Source organism: Primulina eburnea, chromosome 1 (assembly GCF_022965805.1).
Source record: "Primulina eburnea isolate SZY01 chromosome 1, ASM2296580v1, whole genome shotgun sequence".
NCBI lineage: Eukaryota > Viridiplantae > Streptophyta > Magnoliopsida > Lamiales > Gesneriaceae > Primulina > Primulina eburnea.
The window spans coordinates 15,258,214-15,280,607 of NC_133101.1; the positions used below are offsets into that span (position 1 = coordinate 15,258,214).

Consider the following 22,394-nt stretch of genomic DNA (forward strand, 5'->3'; position numbering starts at 1 on the left):
TCACACTAAGCTTATTTAGTTTTTTTTACGTGAGTAACGTGGTATACAGGTCATCGCGTTAGTCCGAAGTTTAACCAGCGTACACAAAAAAAAAGTAGTTGCGAGTTTCATATCATCAAAATACTATGACAAGGCTCTCATATTAGATCTATCGACCTAGTTCAATTTGCAAACATCACTTAAATCAACTTTCGATCATTGAATCTAGCATTAGATCATTAACCCTTATGCTGACATGGTTCTAAAAGATTGATGAAACTTGTTATCATGACTCAAACTTCCAATTTATAAGTTTAAGTGAGTTTAATAGTATTAAACATGAATTTTGTTTAATAATTTAATTATATCAAGTCAAGATTAAAAAACACATAAACACACCATTTTTAAGAATACATGCATAAATCTTAGAATTTTTTTTGCCATCAAGACAACCAATAAATAATATTTTGGTATATTTATGGTTTTTTTGTTTTATAATTTTATATTATCAAATTTCTGAAATTAAAAATCGAAATTTTATCTAAATAGCTTACCAAAAAGTAATATTTTTTCATGGATGACCCAAACAAGATATCTGTCTCACAAAATTGAGACCGTCTCACACAAGTTTTTGTCATATTAAATAGCCTCTCCAACTCCAGTTAGCTAGCGAAACGGGGATGGACATATTTGGACAAATAGAGTTTCTAATAAGATACAGAATCAGCCACTCTATATGTACTCACAATAGATACAAATAATCACTACTAACACAAACTTATGGCTCGTGTTTCCAGTCTAACCAGATTTCAATCTCTGTAATTCTTAACCTTGGTTTGCTTTCTTGAGCATCGTCGAGAGCAAGTTCTCGAGTCGGTTTTAGTGATGGATCAGCCACATTCTTTCTCTCCCATTAATGGCACATTGCCACAAGACACAAAGCAACAAATGGCCAAATTACGTCATCAGGTGTAAAGAATCAGGATGGCCTGATTATATGGTGAATTTAACCCGGTTCACCACAGATGAATAATTGGGAAGTTTGTGAAAACCATTTATTTGCTGCAAGAACCAGTTGAGAGTCATCCAAGAAATAAATCCTAGTTGTATTGTTCTAAAATGTTCTGGACTTGGATTGTTGATTCTGCTGCAAAATTCTGTACCCCGAGATTTTGTTTTCCAGGGAACAAGTTTCTTTGCGAGGTGTGCTTCAGAGCAACTGAGGCGCCACGCTCTGAAGTGCCATGCTACCACAGTCCTTGCAACAAATGTTGTCTTGTTCAGAACCATTTGTTTTGCCCAATCTTTCACATCAGTTGAAGCTTGTGAGTGTACCTGAGTTTCAACAAGTGGAATCAAGAGTCAGTTTTCCAAGTTGATGGATCCGAGTGAAGGAGTGAGGGAATCGGAGTGGAGAAGCTATGGAGTTATCATTAAACAGCTTCTATGAGCTTGAGCTGGAATCTGGATTATGCCAACCAGAAACTCTGGAGCATAGGCCCCTATTGTTTGCAGCAATGGAGATGAAGAACGTATAAAGAGGGAAGAAATCAACCATTGATATGCAATAATGCTCGACATGCCTGGATTCCGAGAAGCCCAATTCTGTTATTATGTGTTTTGGAAGCATGGTCAGTTAGAAACTTGATCCATTACATGAAACTGCAAAAAGAATCGAGGCCTCTGTCACGAGCCGCGAAGACGACGTGGGCCGAGAAGGGGCTGTGGACAACAATGTGGAGAAAGAGCCCATGAATGAGGAGGACGAGCCCAAGAGGTATCAACGATTCACACATGGGAAATTTAGGGTTCAAAGTTAAGGAGCAACAAGATTTTTTCCCTAGTTAGCAAAGATAATTATTTCCTTGTTTTACTATTTCCTTGTTTTTGAGATTTCAGCATATCTTTTAAATTTGGTAGGATTTTCTTTCAGTTGTGGGGGATTGCATCATTAGTATATGTAGGGATTTGGGAGAAAGAAATGCTTATCAAAAAAATATTATCAATAAAAGTTTATTTTTCAAGATCGGGTGGTTCTCTTGTTCTCTCGAGCCCCAACTCTTCAACTAATCATAGGTCGTCAAGGGCGTAAATCAAAAAGACAGGAATTCTACTCCGAACGAAAAGATTTCACTGTCCAACGACCCATAACACGATCCCAAACGCAGGCACGTAACATATTGGTATCAGAGCCAGCCGTTATGGGGGATATCAGCAAGCTGGAACAACAATTTGCGGCATTCATGAAAATGTATCAGGAGGATAAACGTGCAACCGAACAGCGGCAGCAGGAGATGGCCGCACAATTGCAGGAGCTTTCACTGAACTTGACAAACACACGTTCTGAAAATTCAGGAGGGCACCACGGGGAAAGTAGCTACAGGGACTCGCGCATTCCACGCCGTGAGGACTCGAAGCGCGTCGACGAAGGAGAAGGCCGTAGGTATATTCCAAAATACTCAAAACTAGATTTTCCTAGTTACAATGGCCAGGGAGACCCGTTGGGATGGATCCATCGGTGCGAACATTTTTTTTCGACATCAACATACACCGGAAGAGGAAAAGGTGGAGTTAGCATCCTTCCACCTAGAAGAAGAAGCGCAAGTATGGTTCCTCAAATTGGAAAGAGATAGACCAAACTTACAGTGGGAAGAGTTCAAGAACCAATGCAATCTCCGATTTGGCCCGACTATCCGCAGCAATAAATTGGGAGAATTATCTAAGTTACGCCAAACAGGAACCGTAGGGGAATATCAGCGCCGATTCGAACAACTGCCTGCCCATGCCTGTGCTCTCACCAGCGAACAAGAAGTAGAAATATTCATCAGCGGGTTAAGGGAACAAATTGCAATTGAGGTGGAAATCCAGCAGCCCAAGGATTTAGCAAGCGCAATGAGCCTTGCTCGCCTATTCGAGCGAAAAGAAGGGACTCAAGCACCGCGCAAACCGGGGCTTAATCCAAGTCCACCGCCGTTTGTTAAGAAATTGAATCGAGCGGAGATGGAGGAGCGCCGATCACGGGGGCTCTGTTTTAACTGTGATGAAATGTATGTCCCCGGTCATCGATGCAAAAAATTATTTTGGTTAGAATTAACCGATGAAGAACAAAGTGAATCAGAGGAAGCACACGACTTGGGGCTGACCATACACGCTATTTCGGGGTCCTCAGAAGCGCAAACAATGAAAATTAAAGGGGCTATTAATGGTGTTCCGGTCTTGGTACTCATAGATTCGGGCAGCACACACTGCTTCTTGGACACCAACTTGGCCGAAAAATTGAAATTGCCAATAGAAAATCCAGCAGCCCTTTGGGTGACAGTGGCCAGTGGAAAAAAATTATCATGCGCTGGAGTTTGTCGTAACATAAACATCCAACTGGAGCGACATTCCTTCTGTGTGGAATTTTTCATTTTCTCATTGGGTGAATTTGGAGCCGTCTTGGGCGTGAATTGGCTCAAAACACTGGGCCCTATCACATGGAACTTCAAGGATATGTCGATGAGATTCTTGCAAGGGGGCACAACAATTGCATTATACGGGGTACAAAAAGGCGGCACTACAACTAGCCTGCATTTATCTACGTTGTGTAACAATAAAGAAGACTCCCAGGGACAGTTATCAAATCTTTTGGAAGAATTTTTTGATATCTTTGCCGAACCAGGGGGACTTCCGCCTTCTCGCAGCGCCAATCACAAAATCATATTGGAACATGGTGCCAATCCCGTCGTGGTACGCCCATATCGATATCCTCATGCACAAAAAGACGAAATTGAGCGACAATGCGCTGATATGCTCGCGAAGGGTCTCATTCGGCCCAGCAACTCGCCATTTTCATCCCCAGTACTTCTAGTCAAGAAAAGTGACGACACTTGGAGGTTTTGTGTCGACTATCGGGCTCTTAATGCAAAAACTATCAAGGATAAATTCCCGATCCCGGTCATAGACGAGCTTTTGGAGGAGCTTCATGGTGCGAAATATTTTTCAAAGCTGGATTTACGGGCCGGATACCACCAGATTCTTATGGATCCTAGTTGCGTTCACATGACAGCCTTCCGCACCCACCACGGCCACTTTGAGTTTGTCGTAATGCCCTTTGGCCTTACCAACGCCCCTTCTACCTTCCAATCCATCATGAATTCGGTCTTTGGGCGATATTTGAGGCACTTTATTTTGGTTTTCTTTGATGATATCTTGATCTACAGCCCAACGTGGGACGACCACTTGTGTCATATTCGCACAGTTTTTTCGATATTACGGCAACAACAATTTGTCTTGAAACGATCTAAGTGTGTCTTTGCCAAAAAAGAGGTGGCCTATCTAGGGCACGTCGTCAATCAAACGGGTGTTAAGGTTGATGAGGACAAGATTAAGGCAATCACACAATGGCCAGCCCCAAACACAGTTAAGGGGTTGCGAGGATTTTTGGGGCTCACCGGTTATTATCGCAAATTCGTCAAGGATTATGGCTCCATCGCAGCTCCCCTTACGCAGCTATTAAAAAAGAACTCCTTCAAGTGGAGCGACGAAGCTTCTCGTGCGTTTGCCCTATTAAAAACTGTTATGACGACAACCCCTGTTCTTGCCTTGCCGGATTTTTCAGCACACTTTGTGGTCGAGTGCGACGCTTCTGATACTGGGATTGGTGCAGTTTTGCATCAAAATGGGCGTCCCCTTGCTTTCTTTAGCCAACCCTTACCACAACGACACAAAAAGCTTTCTGCATATGAAAAAGAGTTGATTGGGTTAGCTAAAGCGGTGCGCCATTGGCGACCTTATTTTTGGGGCAACACTTTTGTGGTTCGCACCGATCATTATAGCCTTAAATATTTACTGGAACAACGGATTACGACTTCACCACAGCAGCATTGGGTTAGCAAGCTTCTGGGTTTTGATTTTCATGTGGAATACAAAGCCGGCAGCACCAACGTGGTGGCGGATGCGCTGTCTAGACGTGATGATGCGGAGGGCAGTTTACAAGCTATCTCCCTGCCGCAATCCGCCATTTTCAGCATCATTCGGGAGGAACATAGGGACATGGCCGAGCTTCAACCCCTTATCCAAAAAATCCAGCAAGGTGAAGCTATAGGGCCTTGGGAATTCCGGGATGGTCTTATATGGTATCGCCAGCGTATTTATTTGCCGAAGATCTCGCCCTCCATTGCCAGTATCATTTCGGGTACCCATAATGCCTACCATGAGGGCTTCCAGAAAACTGTTCACCGCATTTCCCGTGATTTCTTTTGGACAGGAATGAAACGCCAAGTCCAAGAGTATGTGGCTACGTGTCTCATATGTCAACGTAATAAGGTGGAACTTTTAAAACCTGCAGGGTTACTCCAACCCCTACCGATACCTCAGCATATATGGGCCGATATTTCCATGGATTTTGTTGAAGGGCTTCCGGTGTCACAAGGCAAAAGTGTGCTGTTGGTCGTCGTCGATCGCCTCTCTAAATATGCTCATTTTTTGGCCCTCTCCCATCCGTATACTGCCGTGCACGTCGCTCGCATTTTCTTTGATCACGTATTTAAATTGCATGGGCTACCAGAGACAATTGTTACTGATCGGGATGTCACTTTTACAAGCTCTTTTTGGAAGGAACTTTTTCGCCTGAGTGGTTCACAATTATGCTTTACGTCGGCATATCACCCACAATCCGATGGTCAAACCGAGGCTGTTAATCGCATCGTGGAAATGTATTTGCGCTGCTTTACAGGGGATTATCCGAAGAAATGGGTAGGTTGGCTGTCATGGTCTGAGTATTGCTACAACACCAGTTTTCACTCTTCTCTTCGCACTACACCCTTTGAAGCCGTATATGGGCGCCCCCCACCACGCCTGTTGTCATACTGCCCCGGTCTCTCACGCATTGATTCTGTGGATAAAGAGTTGCAAACTCGTGATCAAGTTCTTGGGGAATTAAAAAACAGACTCTTGCAAGCACAAAACTCCATGAAGACGCAATATGATGCTACTCATCGGGAACTCCAGTTCGACGTGGGGGACAAGGTACTGCTCAAACTACAACCATATCGTCAGAAATCCGTAGCTTATCGCAAAAATCAGAAACTCGGCCCCCGTTACTATGGTCCATTTTCGGTAGTTAGTCGCATTGGCTCCGTCGCATACAAACTTCAACTCCCAGAATCATCCAAGATCCATCCAGTTTTCCATGTTTCATCACTCAAGAAGTTCAAGGGCAATCAGGAGGCAGACCCCGTACTTCCGCATTTTCCCCTAGAAGAGGAGAACAGACAACCGCAGGCCATCCTTGATACACGCATACGCAATGGCGGCCACGAGTTTTTAGTTCATTGGCAAGGGCTGGCACCATCTGAGGCTTCTTGGGAAGCGGTTTCAGCCTTCACAGCCCAATTCCCTTCTTTCAAGTTTGAGGACAAACTTGCATCTCAAGGGGACGGCAATGTCACGAGCCGCGAAGACGACGTGGGCCGAGAAGGGGCTGTGGACAACAATGTGGAGAAAGAGCCCATGAATGAGGAGGACGAGCCCAAGAGGTATCAACGATTCACACATGGGAAATTTAGGGTTCAAAGTTGAGGAGCAACAAGATTTTTTCCCTAGTTAGCAAAGATAATTATTTCCTTGTTTTACTATTTCCTTGTTTTTGAGATTTCAGCATATCTTTTAAATTTGGTAGGATTTTCTTTCAGTTGTGGGGGATTGCATCATTAGTATATGTAGGGATTTGGGAGAAAGAAATGCTTATCAAAAAAATATTATCAATAAAAGTTTATTTTTCAAGATCGGGTGGTTCTCTTGTTCTCTCGAGCCCCAACTCTTCAACTAATCATAGGTCGTCAAGGGCGTAAATCAAAAAGACAGGAATTCTACTCCGAACGAAAAGATTTCACTGTCCAACGACCCATAACACGATCCCAAACGCAGGCACGTAACAGCCTCAAGCCGAGATTTCGTTCCGGAAACGAGAAAATGTGAAAGAAGACGAAAATGAAGATGGCATGCCAAAAGGATTTTAAGAAAGAAAGGCAAAGGGATAACAACAGGAGCATGGGCACCCCAAATGGTGAATTTGGATCCTCCAGCCGTAGGCTTTTGCAAGGAAATGGCAAGAAAGGCAGTTGGAGAAGGAGGATCATATCACAAAGATTTTGTGCTTCAATTGCGGAATTGAGCACCTCAGGCACATGCAAACAAAATTTAAAATCTTGGATAAAGCAACTATATCTGAATAAAACCAACTCCAGTTGATGGATGAACCATCAGAAAATTTTTGGGTGGATTATTTATTATTCTTTGCATAAAAGTATCTTCAGTTGTATTTGTGAAAAGATTTTATGATAGAAAATAAAAGGAAATTACAGAGCAGTGATGATTTTTCTGTTCTCAATTTTCATCACAGGGAGAAAGGAATGAAGGGCAACCAGGACGAGCATGAAAACAAACAGCCGGAGAGTTCGATACATTATCTACCAAATGCTAGATATGCATTCAAATTTTCAAAAATATCTAAAAATGCTCCCTATTCAAAATAAATAAAATTAACTTTGTCCGAGTTAAAAAACAAATTTTCGGTAAATTGCAAAATATTAATGCTACACAAAAGTCCTTCAATCAAGATTGGAATTTAAAACTTGACATCATAAGGTAACAATATAACGATCATACCTGGCGTGCCATTTTTCCATAATCAGCATTCTCACTATATCCTCAGTTCACAGTTGATACACAGATTTTCCTAGCAAATATACATCACAAATATGGGTTATTATTATTTTTACCATATGAATCTTATCATTTTAACAACACATTCCAGTATATGAATTTTACAGTCAATGAAATCGTAAGACTACATCATTCATCCGCAAAGGACAAGCATATATGTTTTTCTCTATTATAGGATTCATTCATCCGCAAAGGACAAGCATATATTTTTTTCTCTTTTATAGGTTATTTAGTTTATTTTCTAGTGGATTTATTCTAAACAATTTCTTCGATTAAATGTTATAAATGGTTAATCTTCCTTTTTGTGGAAATTCAATAATTAGAGAAGATTAAAAGATAGTTGAACCGACATCCTAACAATTGTCAGATAATTATTTAATTTAAATTATTTATTTATCATAATTTTTATTTTATTATAAATATAATTTAGTTTATTAATTTATTCACTTATCATTTTTAATTAATTACAAAATAGTTCTTTGGGTAAATTTTTCACATATCAATCTCTGTTAGACGATATTCGAACTTGTTACACTATATTAAAACTTGACTCATATATTTGTGGTAATATCGAAGAGGTTGAAGAGATTTAATTGTATTAAATTTTTGTTTTGGAAAAGCTCATTCAAAGTAAATAACTATTGACACTACACCTACTTTCAGCAATAGAATGTTGTTTCAATAGGAACAACACAATAAATTAACTGAGTTGCTTCATGCACTGTTCATGCCTTTTATGAGCACACAAGCGCACAATGCTAAACAACCTACATACATAGACATATCCAACATGAGGAAACCTAGCATAAATGAGATATTGAAGAAAACTTCAAGAGTATTACCCTCTCGCCGACAACCGTACATAATCTTTGTTCCATTTTACTGCCAGCTTCACAAATCTGTTTCAATTTCACCTTCTCCTCAGGAAACAAATTATAGCGGCTCCATGCGACAACCTGAGCAAAAAAATCTTCGAACTTTAAAATCTATACAAGTCTAACATCCTGTTAAATATCTAATAATATAGAACATCTTAGACAGTCCTACCTGAGTGAGAAAGCTCTACAAACTTTATATCTTAACGAGTCTGATTTCCTGTTAGATATCTAAGAGCATACTCTAGATCATTTTTAAACAATCTTAGCAGTGTTCTTTAACTTAGTGAATCTACATAGTAATAGCTCATTCATACACCTTGTTCAGACAATCTTGCAGTTCATAACCAGAGGACAGAAACTGTCATTAAATTAGTTAGCTAAATGAGAATCTGCTATAAAGAAAAGTTCACACCTAGGTATAGGTCGGTCAGTTCAGTTTTTTGCTCGCTACCTGATTCCAATGGTTCTTGCACGTCACTATCTGAACGTGACTAATTCTTCATTGATGGGATATTCAGAGTTCCACCATAGCATTCACTCATACATGCCTGTGTTACAAAACATCGCAAAACACATTATAAGTACATTTAAAGTTTAAGAACAAGAAAAGTTTATGAAGGCTCGGAGAAAATGATAGCAGGTGAAAATCTGAAATAATCCACTACTGCCATCGAATTTGCTTTTTTCTTCATTTTGTCTTACATATGTGGGGAATCTTGGTGGAGAAAAAGCAAAGAGCAAATGGAACCTGCAAATGAGGGAGAATGCTGTTGTAGACTTGCCCAAAAAGTTTCGACCTCTCTGTTAACCTGCAAAACAAGGACAATGAGCAATTAGTGACTAATTCACAGAAATGCAAATGCAGAAAGAAGCCACATGGACTAAATCAACATGTTCCAAATTAGGGGTACACGGAAAATTAAAAAATGGAAGAGCCTTCATGTTTTCATAGTGGCAGGTGAAAAAATTATAACAGCTAATATGATGCAATTATATAATATCAGATAAATAAAAAGTACTACCTGGGAAAATGTGAATTCCATTGAAATTAAAACTCTTTTAACCTTAGATTAAAAAGGTATTTGACCGATACTACACAAGCTGCAAAACTAAGTTGTGGCATATCATTACTCAACCAAAAGCAAAATCTTGTATAACAAAATTTTTGTTTGAAGGTCAAGTCACAAAATTCCAATATTTATATCATGGATGAAAACGACCTGACTCTGCTCGAGCCTAACCTAAAGTTCAAATTTCTACTTTGTATGAACTCATAATAAGAACTTCAAGTATTGATCAACCTAGAACTCATATATACTCTTTATAAACTACTAAATCCACTTATTAGAACTCAGTGCACACGCACAGCACTCATGACAACATACAATAAATCTATACATACCTTCTCAAAAGGCATAAACAAAAATGAATCTCTTCCAGATCTGTTTCAATCTTGAGATCAAAATATTGCTTGAAAAGCGCATACATGCAACTAGCGGTAATATCCAGTTCAGCATCGCTCACTTCTGAGGATACGTTAATCTCAGACATTATGTGCTGCAGTAAAGAGGACAAACGACCACAGGATCTAGATTGATACATCTTCGCAAAAAGGTTCAACATACAACTGCTGCTGGTTTTTAACTTGTCAACCCATTGTGGAGCATTTCCGATCCAAAGGTTAATATCTGACTCCAAATCCCCAAAGTCAGTCCAGTTATTGATTAAGTTACTGGAAGAACCTTTAACAGATTCCGGTCTGTGGGCAGGAAGATGCTCAAGTATGTCTTTTCTCAACTCTTCAGGAAGTTGTTGCAAAGCGGAGCAATCTACTTGACTAAGAGACGTGGGCATTAGAGTTTTAGGAGAAACTGAAGAGGATACAGAAACGGGGGTTGCTTCATCACCACACTGCTTTTCAACAGAAAACAAGATATATGATCAAACAACCTAATAAAGAACAAGGAACACAAGCATCAACGTCATTACCTGAATTTTCTCGTCTTTCACCAATAGATTGAACGAAAGCTCAGGGATAATTCTTTTTCCTTTCAAGTCCTCTTCCTGAAGAAAATTATGATGGAAAGACACAAAAGTTATTGCAGAAAAAATGTATCTTAATAACAGTAGTGTAGAGAAACAAGTGTATGGATATAAAACACAACAAATTCGTATCAAATATTTATCACAATTTGTAATAAAAAAATATTTATCATAATTTTAGTTATGTCCAAAATTGGTTCCAGATATTATCCTTAACTTCATTTTAATCTTATGAATGGTATATGCACTGTCATAAAACATGCAGCAAGGTAACCATATAAGCATTTCAATAATTACGCATATGTAAGAATGGTTCACATTATGAAGTGGATCATACTTTGGATGCAAAGTATTGATGAAAAACCAAAACTAAACACAAAGGCTTTCTTCACAGTTTGGTTCATGTTGAAAGGGAACACGGAACCTATCCAGGTCAGATCATCCGACAAAAAGGACCAATTATGCAGCCAATACCTCATTGCCAACATCGGTAGTATTTGATTTGACTGGATGTGCATGACAAGATTCCTTTTCATAGAATTTTATGCCTAAAAGAAAAGAAAATTTCAATAAAAAACTTACAAACACAAAACCCACTGTTAGAATATATAAAATCTTTACCTTTACGGCTGAATGAAGCATCACATGGAATGCTTGTATTAACAATTTTGCCTTTATTTTCTGATACGAAACCGAATAGCTTTCCACCATACATATCATTAATTTCTGAAACAACTTCAGGTGGAAGAGACTTTATAACTGTCATATCCAGGTCGTGAAGAGGAGGAAGGGTTGCAATTTCAGAGCTGGACAAGCCAGTGCCTGTTTCAACAGAGGACCGTGTTATCATATTAGAGTGTAGTTGACCCTGGTAATCAAGAATCCATATGATTCACAAAATCATTAAAATGTAATCAAGAAAAGATAAATATAAATTAGCGTTGTATAAAATAAGCTTTCTTCTGCATAGCTTTTCATGCTATATAGTTAAAATTTATTATGAGTATTAGCGGTTCCTAGTCCAGACACAGGTTATAAATAAGAGTTACACGGGAATACTACAATGGAACAGCGTTAGCCATTAGGCAGCATGGAATAAATTATTAACGAGATGAAAAACATGGCGTCATGCACAGAAAGTCAACATTAAGAAAATCAGGCTAAATTAATGGAATTAAATAATAAAGTGAGGCATGAGGTGGAAAAAATGCTGTTTTATGCCTGGTTGCATGTTAAAACCCCTCCTACAGTTACTAGAGGGATGGAAATAGGATAACTAGAAAAGGAACTAGAAGGAAAGAATAATGAATCTTCAATCAAGATATAAAACCGTTATTTTTTAATCAACACATGAAAGAAAGATGAGGCTGGAAACTCTAGGAAAACATGGGGAAGCCTCGTTATTAGGGTAGTAGATGACTCAAAAGACATTAAAATTTATTCCAACCACATAAATTTGGGTGAAAGAACTGACCTTTTTTTGTTTTGTTTTTCGGAAAAAATTTTAATCCCCCAAAATCGAAACAAACATGCATATTCATTCTCTTTCCTCAAATTTTATTTTTCCTCCTTTCACAACTCAGGATATAATCATTAATTTTAGAAAGTAGCGACTGGTCTTTTTTACTTTTTTAGAATATAATTTTCTTATCCTGTATTCAAACCAAAATCTTTGAAACATTAAAATAACATTATATCACAATGTGATATGCCATGATTTGAGATCTAGTAGAAAAAGTATTCCCAAAGCATATGCAAACATACAAACATATTTCCGTTAATCTTGTGAATAGTTTTGTCATGCCTAAGTTTGATCTTAGAGAAAGTAATCACCAAGCACTAAAAAGGGAAACCACCGATGATAAATTTTAGAAATCAATTTTATAATTGATGCTCTACTTAGGACAATAAAAAAATCATCACGAAATCTTTGGTCACCTGCATCACCATGGATGGAAAGATCACCACTTTGGACTCTCTCCTTTTTCGAGGAGGAGGCAAGCCAAGAAAGAATTGAATTTCTCTTTTGAACTTCAACACCAAGTAAAGAACCAGTTATTAAATAAAACAATTAAACAACACAGACAAAGAAAAATGGAAAACTGCAGCAATACTTGACAAACTCGTGTTCTTACAAACTTATACAGTTCCAAGAATTGATAGAGGAACATACCTTGTTTGCTCTCATCTGAACCTTCCAGTTTTGAGACCTGCAAGCCCATGCCTCGAATATCCCTAACGTCTGCATAGACATCGTCGTGTTATCTAAAAATTGAAAGCAATTTGAATGAAGCTAAAGGAGGGGACAGGTGAAATAACCAACAAATTTAGAAAACAGCATGTAAAGTCATGGTGATGATTACAAGGGAAAGAGCATCAACCAGTGGACGTTAAAAACAAAGAAAATTACTAGTTTTCAATTTAGTGCCAGAACAACACGTAATGCACACAAACATTCAAACTGAAAAAAATAAGAAAAGCAGAGAGGCTACAGTTAGGCAACAAGGGGAGACTGCTTGTTTGAGAAGATTTAATAAGTTTTTTTGTTCAAGCATATACATGAAACCAACAAGCCACAAGGACGAATTCTCAAAACACTGAAGACCCATAAAGAAGCTACACAATAAGTAAACGAAGGATCCAGAAACAACAAATTATTGGGGGGCCAATAAAATAAACAACTGCAATTGACTACCTATATGGAAATACCCAAAGAGCTTAGTGGCCAACCTCTGAAGCACGCCCACATCATCAGTTGCAACCGGAATCTATCATGAAAGCTCTTAGCTATAAGAACATGTGCAAGGCTTTCTTATGACAAATACACCGAAAGAACAAAGGTTGACGCGAGTACAATATTACCGATATAGAATGGCTAAGATTCTCACAGTCTCCACAGCCCATATACTTCACTGGCTCCGCAAAATCAGCTCTTCTCTTCTTTATCTGAATCGACACCATTGTTTTTTTAAAATTTTAATCGACACCATATCTTAATGTATCAAGGTTGTGATTCAATGGATAGATTTGTTTTACATCTCTTACGTCTATCCAGGTACGGGGAAGTACAATAACAACATGCACACTTCTAAAGCCTCAAAATGATTTCTTTACTGATAAAAAATAAGGAAAAACCTTGAGAGTAAAAGACCGCCCTTGCACTCCACATCCCTGCAATCGCAGTGAAACCTCCTTGCACAGATTCGTGAGAAAATGCTGAGTCTGAAACCAGGAAAAAAATTAACATCAAAAAATAAGAAAGGTTTGTAAGACTCAAAAATGATAAGAAGGTTAGTAAGACAATGGACCACTAACATCCTTCATATTCCTGAACCTCACACCCCAGTTAACTTCAGCGCCAATGGACTTGCTTTCCTGCAAAAGGGCAAACCACATATACAGGACCCAACCACAAATTCAAGACAGATCAGGAAAACTAATAATGAAATCGAGGTAATGCGATTTTAGAGAGAGAACTTACAAAATCCATCTAAATGCTGATATTAAATGACCGGACAGTACGCAGTCACGTAAACTATGGAAAGTATATATATATGACGCTATGCAACATCCACCAAGAGTCCAAGACATGAAAATATTTGGCACGTTCTTTAAGGAATAGGGTAAGAAGTGGCATTAATATGACTGCTAACCCGCATAGAGCAAAACATGCAGAATAAAGGTGTTAAAGGCTGAACAGTACTGATTCATAAGGAATACGACCTTCCATGCAACTGGGAAATATTATCTGCAGTTCTGTGTATGTTTCATGTAACTATCGGAACAAATATTATATTTTTTTGTCCCACACATTTGGAATGGTATAAAAAATTCTGAAACCATGTATAAGCACTAGCAATACCTGTTCCCTGATATTAACTACAACCGGCATATGGAAAGACGTTAAGAAGTAAGAATGTAAGTTTAGACAGATACAATTGATCAAACATCTGAAGAACACTACTCAACTCCATAAGAAGATGGAGCTTGAAATGCCACAAGAAAGTACTCTAGTCTACCAACCTGAATAACTCCAACCACTCTATTGTCTATCCCTCTACTGTAGTTCCACAGCATCTCTCCAGTTTTCATTCCAAAATCTTTTTGAAGAGACTCCTGAAAACATCAGAAAATAGAAAGTTGTAAAAACAAAAAAATGTCCAATCCCAAATGTGATAACGAGAAATCCCCAGTCATTAATTTTTTATATTAATTCCAACCGCAGTAGATTCATTCAGTTGCATTACACTGTTAACGGACTTGGCTTGGACCAAGTTTCATGTGGTTTAGCCAATGGTCGGACCACAGATATTTAATAGCGACAGTTGGAGATTAGACGAACACATTCTAATAAAATATTTACAGAAAACTAAAAACCTAAAGGTATTAAATTTATGATCATTTGACCTCTTTGGTGAGGAAATTAATTTGCACGCAATTTAAAAAGCGATGGGAAAAATAAATTTACGCTGTAATTTCACGTAATGAAAAGTCATTATTCATTAATACATGCCAAATCCCACATGAATGTTCCAATGAGAAGGAAGGGATACAACCACTAGTCACTAATTTATTGCAAAATTTGGTTTTATTTTTGGGAGTGATAAGAGGAGTTTTTGGAAAATAAAATATATGTTCGGTTTTGTATTAAGGAAATGAAGTATTAATTTTTTTATTCAGGAGAATGAGAAACAGTTTCTGCAAAATGAAAACAAATATTGATTACAATTTATTCTACCAACACCATGCTTTAATAATACAAGGTGACCAACTAGTAAATTTGGCAAATGTAAGGAATGCAAGAAAACAGAAGTCAATATATATATTTGAGATTCAAAAGGCATCAAACAAAGAAAGACATCCAATCCACTTAGAGTAAATGACCACCTTGGAGATTAACCTAAGCTCCCCACAAGTTTCGACTTGTATTTTCTTTAACTTTTCCTCCAAAACATGACCAATTCCAGGAAGGGCCTTGACTGGAAGTCTGTATAAATAATCATCAACCTGAAATATGAGCAGGGTTATGATAACCTTTACTAGTCTAAACTTAAGAGCACACAAATAACGAGTTCCTGTAAACAGCTCAACTTAAACAGGCCAAAACGTAAGAACACTTTTTGATGATATATCAATATTAAAAACTAGAAATGACTACATCTTAATAACATAAAATCAAATTCTCAACTGCTTGTATCACATACAGATAATATGCACACCATGGCCGTGATCTTAGAAAAAAGGAAAAAGCAGAACATGCCATTTTATCATTCACCAACATAGAATTGTGAGCCAGATGCATTTCTTTGGGCTAATGTAAGTTTCACCATCAGATAAAAAATTTGATGCATTCCTTGACCCATCAAGTTATTTTACTTTTAAAAAGCTGAGCAGTTTTGGATTTGCTTGCTAGTTGTCACCCACTAAAGTGTCCAAATAAATTGGACTGCACTTGCCCGTTCTATTTTTTCGTTTTTAACTAACCTTCGTTTTTTCAAGATAGCAAGTCAATGGTATTCTTGTATTGACAATAAAAAAGGCACCTCGAACTGCATGCAAGGATTTCCAATTAAGTCTCGTGATACATAAACATAAGCAAACACAAAACGATAAAAAATTTACAAAGTTAAAAAAAGAAGCTTTATACCAATTAAACAATCGAACACTTTTTAGTGCCAGCATTTGTCAAAAGAAAAGAATGAAACTATAAAGAAACGAAAAAAATAGCATCACTTGAAATCAGTTACTTTGGGGCATCATTCAACTGCTCTTTTTCCAAACTTGCGCACCGAGTGAAAAGAGTTCTCACTACTGAATCCAGAAGAAAATAATATGGGTGGGTTTGCAGAAATGAAGCATAATATTTACAAGTGATGTAACTGAATTTACTTTAATTTTATACTTTATTCAAAAACCATATGATGAAGGAAAAATATCTTGTTTACAGACAATACCACTTGTCACGATTGACCTAAATTATTTTACATAAAAAAGAGAAAAACTCAAAATCTTTAATGTAAAATCTCAGAAAAACCAATACATGTTTTCTGCATGGTTGACTTAGTATTTCACATGATAAGGTGTTATTGTTAAATAATTGCTGCAAAAATTATGATTGGACTAATTTCCATTCAAGTTGCACAGACCAGATTATAGCTATCAGCTGAAAGAATAGGACACGCCTCCAGATAAATATAAAATACAGGTAAGTGAATGAGGAAGGTTGCTAGTGAAAGTCTGCATATACCACCAGCCAAAAGATAAAAACATACTAGTAACCCAAGGGGACGCTTTTTGAAGCAAGTATAATAAACAGAACATTTTAGAGCTGGTATTTACCTTTTCAGGAGGAAGGTAATACTGGCCATTAGGTTTTGCGGATTTAGTGGCAAGGCGGGCCAAAAGCATATTGCTTGAGATTCCCGCACTTACAGTGCAACCCGTGGTGTCAAATATCTCCTTTCTAATTCCTGAAGATAAGCATAGAGGATCCTTAACTTCTGACTCAGAAATATCTAGAAAAGCTTCATCACAACTGACAGCCTGCGTTAAAAACTCATTTAAGATACGAAAGGTCTGAAAACATCCTTAAAAATGTTTTCAAGGCCCCACCTGCACTTTGTTGCAGTGCTTGTGCAAAATGTCATAAAATTGATCTGCCACCTGTAAAGGGAGACATGTAACACCAAAAAGCCATGTAATGAACAATCATAAAGATACGAGAGTTAGGTGGATATAGTAGCAATAGAAACATTAGATTTACAAAATCCACATAAAAAACTAATAAATACCTTCTCATAAGCTCCAAAATCATATGGAACTATAAATAGCTGAGGGCATCGAACTTTGGCATCTTTAACAAACATACCGGCCTTTACTCCTACAGACATGCAATGTATCAACCACCAATATAATGTATGTTGTATATATATATATATGTGTGTGTGTGTGTGGGAGAAGTTGAAAAGGAGCGGTTGCAGATGACAAGCAAACCATGATCTCGAGCAGGATAATTGGCAGATGAAATTTCAGCAGTACCACGGGGATTATCCGAATGGCAAACTGCAACAGGTTTGTTCTGCAATTCAGGATGGTTCCTGATGACCACTGATACAAAGAAGCAGTCCTGGATAAATATAAATTTTGCAAGTTTATTTTTCAAGCATTGAAGGATAAGGCAATTATGAAATAATAATCATCAGTTATCGCCCAAGACCATCCAAAAGAAGACATATACTACAACAATTTTCATTTAAATTAATTGGGTAAGAGTTGGTAGATACATATGTATGCAAATTGGAAGGAAAATATAAGAGAAGGAAATTATACAGAATCTCAACTTCCCTGGATCATACTTACCAAGTCCACGTGTACTATGACAGTCTTCTGAGTCTTTGCAGCAGAATCATGAATAGAATTTTTGTGTGTAAACCCACTAGAAGAGCTAGGAAAGCGGTTACGGTACCGGTTTCTCCAAGTGCCGATAAAATGCAGTCTAGAACTCTGAGAGGGAAAATATAATTAGACACTTGACAATCAATATTATTTCAAGAACAAAAGCTAAAATAGAGACCCTTTAACATAAGCATGTATCATTAATCTGAATAAACAAACAGTTCAAAAGTTAAAACAGAATCACCAAGGAAACAAACTGAAGCAAATAACAAGAAACAAGATAGAGAATCTCAAATAAAAAAAGGAGAAAATCTTCCCACACGCAGAGAAAACAATGCCTGATTACGATACTCCAATCAGCCACAAAACAAGTCTGCTATAGTACGGTAGATGAAATGCATCAGGGATCGGAATACCAACACCGTATATTTAAATATCCTGATTGAGGGAAACGAATTATTTCCCTCAATAGACCAATAACTTTGCTCAACTAATTTTTCAAAGCAAAAGAAGCGACGGATGAGACATGAAAAGAAGTAAGTAAACCCGATGAATCACGAAAAAGTTCAATACAATCATTTCAAGGGACTTCAAAAAACACAAACAGACAGACTAAAAACCAAATATTTCAAGTTCAACGTAAAAAAATGAAGCTAAAGCATAAATAACTGAAAATTACCTCATGTTTTGAAAGATCTCACCAGGTTCAAAGTTACACAGGGCTTAAATAAAAAGAAACACTAAACATCCAATAAATTTATTCACAGAAGTACATTCCAGAGCATTTCAACTGCTTTAAAATTATTTAAAACAACTTTTCAATTGATACTCCCGGTCCCCAGGCTAAACTTGTAAAACCATTTATTGGATTATTTATATTCGTAAACTTTGAAACACCAACTGTGAGGTTTAGAGAAGAGTTCATTTTTTCTGTCAATATTGTTAGAAAGTCATGCTTAACTAGTTAATCTTATTATTTAGAACGTTCAGATTTCACAAACATCTCTGAAGCTTGTGCAGATTTTTCAATAGAGTGTGAAAGAAATAACAAAAGGTAATCTGAAAATAATTATTTCCAAGAATTACAAGTACTTACTTTAAAATAATTATCCACAAAATTGGGATCTGTCAGAGTTGAATGACGCTGATTAGGAGGCAAATTAGTCCTTAGGCTTGAAACTTCATCAGAAACCTCGCAAGTGCTAGACATGGCCTAATTTCACAGTGACTTTCTATACTGCATGTTGGCTTTTTGGTTGTCAAGTTATCGATGTTCCCTTTCCAAGGGTCATCAAGTTGCACACTGCTCTGGTCTCCTTGCTCTAAAGACTTGTGCTCCTCAGATAAACTAGAATCGATCTTGTTCCATGATGGTTTACCATTTTCAATCATTTCTTGATCGTCAAGAAATGAAGATTCAATATCAGATACTCGACTGTTTTTCACAGTGAAAAAGGTAGATAACTTTGGTTGGTAATCACTCTCAGTTATGACCTGCTCCAGCTGATAAGGAATCCCTATGAGAACAATAAAACAAGGGACGTTATGGGTTCCACATTTCATAGATTGTTCGATTGAAAAATGCACCAAGTGAAAACTTCAGATATAGCTTCATAAAAACATTTTTCATGAAGTGCTCCCTTCATTCCATGAGGAAAGTCTAGAAACAAAATTGCCCCCATGGTCAATAATTGCTTGAGAAGCATTCTCAATAGTGTTGCTTCATTCTTAACATTTATGAAGCATCCACGACACGTCATGCCAATTCTTTTATTTTGAGGACCAAAGGATGTGATATCACATATACCACGCTGGCATGTTACAAAAAAAGATTTACTGCAGCCACTGAAAAATTAATTACAAGATAAGTATACTACATTCAAGGTAACTTGTATAATTGATTAAGCTGAAATGTGAATCTTCTAGATGTTAAATGTGCTTAGAAGTAGCTAAAAAATAAGCAAACCAGTAGAAAAGTTAACAACATTTCACCAACTCTTCTATCCTGGCAATATTTACGGTTGTTCTTCAATGTCTTGAGTCTCTTGACCAACGAATTGATCCCGGGTTTCTTTTGATTACAAAGAATCAAAGATGAATCAAAATTATGTTACATCTATAATTAACACAGAAACCTAGCTGAAGTATCCTTTCAAATAAAACTTACAACTCAAAAGTTCATTGGCAGCAACAGAATCCAACACCCATTTAGGTTTCACTACTGGAAGCCCGCCACTGAATGCCCTATATCATTGATAAATTTGTCTTCCTTAAGCATAAAAAACATCAATCTTCACTTTTGATATGCGAATTAACAAACTGCATAATGAACCTCAAGTTCTTGATTTTACTGTTGGGGAGATTACTGCAGATAATATGAGTAACATGACGCCTAGAAAAATAATTTTCAAAATGCCCTCCATACTTCAGCATGTATCCACGAAGCTCCTATGAAAAAGATAACATGTATGTTACTTCATTGTGTTTCATATACACAAGTCCAAACATTATTTTTTTTAAAGCTGGACGGATAAAGCACATATCCCAAATGCAACATAGATGTCATTAAGGGGGATAAAAATTTACTGAAGATCAAATTTTGAGTAGTTCGGGAATCTTTAGGGTGAAAATGAAAGCGTGGAAAGGATCACACCTGACTAGAAGGGACAGTATATCCATCAACAAAAATTGAGACCCCAGAAAAGATAGACCTCCCAGAACTGAAATCACTACGAGAAGAGCTTGAAGCCGCAGCATCAAACTGTTCATGCAGTTTCTGATTCTTCACAGCCATGTAACTACACCAAGGTTGCACCAAAAATTTATCTCAAAAAAAAAAAAAACCACCCAGAAACAATATAAACTTTTTCACCGCATGAAAAAAGTTTACAAATAATACTTTAAGCATCCTGATCTGGAAACACTTCACAAACATCTGTGTGTTCAGCTTCTCGGTTGAAATTCATAACCAAAACAAAAGTTTTACCTGCCGAAATCTGAGAAGGGGGAGTTTCCGAAAGCGGAGAGTGAGGAAGAGTGAGAATTTGCTCCCCAAGCCATGCCTAGGGTCTTTTGGGCAGCCTTCTTCCTGTTCTTCGCGTTCCTGTCATTGCTGCTACGAGAAGAATTATTTGATGGGATCGAATTGAAACTCCGCTTCGATTTCGAGCCTGAATTGGAACTCATACTACCTTGTGATTTAGCAATTTATGGAAGTAATTAAAAAAATCGAGACTTTTTTCCACAGAAGGAAATTTAGATATTCATAGGCATTGCGTCCGTGGTCGTGTTGAGGAAGCTAGAGGACGACTTTTTATACCTTCAAATCGAAGGTTTTAGATTCAAATGATATCATGCCCGCCCGGGCCAACAAAGTATGTTTGCAATGTTTTTATAAGTGGAAGATCTGTTTTTTGCAAGAAAGTACATTTTCGACTGAGCTGTCAAATGTTGTCCTAGCGTCTAAATTGTTTTCGAGAAAATAGCGGATGTGTGTTGACTTCTGCGACTTGAATAAAGCATGCCCAAGGACTGCTATCCCATGTTCAGGATAGATCAACTAGTAGATTCCACAGCAGGCTACGAACTGTTAAGCTTCATGGACGCTTATCATGGATACCATCAAATTCCACTAGCGAGGAAAGACCAGAACAAAGTGAGTTTTGCCTCATCAACGGGAACATATTGCTATGTTCTTATTACATTCGGCCTTAAAAATGTTGGGGCTACCTATCAAAGGCTCATGGATCATGTGTTCAAAGAGCAGATTGGGAAAAATATTAAGGTATATGTGGACGACATCCTCGTCAAAACAAGGGTAGCCGAGCACTTTGGACGACATCCTCATCAAAACAAGGGTAGTCGAGCACTTTATAGCCGACCTAGAGCAAACTTTCCAGACACTTCGCAGTTACAGGCTAAAGCTTAACCAAAGCAAATGCACACTAGGGGTCCATATCGAAAAATTCATGGATTACATGGTTACAATGAGGGGAATTGAAACCAACCTTAAACCAACCCTCAGAAAATTCAGGCCATACCCACTATGGGCTCCCCCGCAATCTCCAAGAAGTACAAAGATTGGTGGGGAGGATAGCTGCCGTAGCTCGATTCATAGCTAGGTCGGCTGATAGGAGGTTCTGTTTCTTTAAAGTGCTCTGAAAGAAGAAAATTTTGAGTGGAATGAACAGAGTGGAGAGGCCTTCCAGGAATTGAAATCATATTTGAAAGAGTTGTTTGTTCTCAACAAACCAGTTCGAGGTGAAGAGCTGCTGGTCTATTTGTCCTGGTCAGAAGAGAAGGGACAACCCATCAGCCGGTCTATTTTGTCAGTCATGCCCTGAGAATGCCCGAGCTAAATTACAGAACTCAAGAGAAACTAGCTCTGGCTCT

At 37.8% G+C, this 22,394-nt stretch overlaps 1 protein-coding gene and 1 long non-coding RNA gene across 2 annotated transcripts; both read right to left on the reverse strand.

Annotated features, from left to right (window-relative positions):
- Positions 1 to 550: 550 nt before the first annotated feature.
- LOC140828243 (uncharacterized) lies at positions 551 to 7,623 on the reverse strand. Its single transcript, XR_012117147.1, has 3 exons — positions 6,901 to 7,623; positions 1,535 to 1,660; positions 551 to 1,314 (listed from the first exon to the last, which is right to left on the reverse strand). It is a non-coding gene; the product is annotated as an uncharacterized lncRNA (long non-coding RNA).
- Positions 7,624 to 8,528: 905 nt separating this feature from the next.
- Positions 8,529 to 21,371, reverse strand: LOC140828232 (DNA repair protein REV1). The gene is given in 26 exon segments (XM_073191222.1): positions 8,529 to 8,642; positions 9,016 to 9,112; positions 9,313 to 9,373; positions 9,967 to 10,475; positions 10,554 to 10,628; positions 11,082 to 11,155; positions 11,229 to 11,429; positions 12,546 to 12,638; positions 12,781 to 12,849; positions 13,303 to 13,375; positions 13,470 to 13,553; positions 13,743 to 13,829; positions 13,923 to 13,982; positions 14,631 to 14,723; positions 15,495 to 15,614; positions 16,947 to 17,150; positions 17,220 to 17,270; positions 17,399 to 17,487; positions 17,601 to 17,733; positions 17,967 to 18,110; positions 19,099 to 19,214; positions 19,217 to 19,519; positions 20,170 to 20,246; positions 20,335 to 20,450; positions 20,656 to 20,800; positions 20,989 to 21,371. Coding segments are annotated over 25 exon segments (3,234 nt in total). The 5' UTR covers positions 21,189 to 21,371; the 3' UTR covers positions 8,529 to 8,642; positions 9,016 to 9,055.
- Positions 21,372 to 22,394: the final 1,023 nt, after the last annotated feature.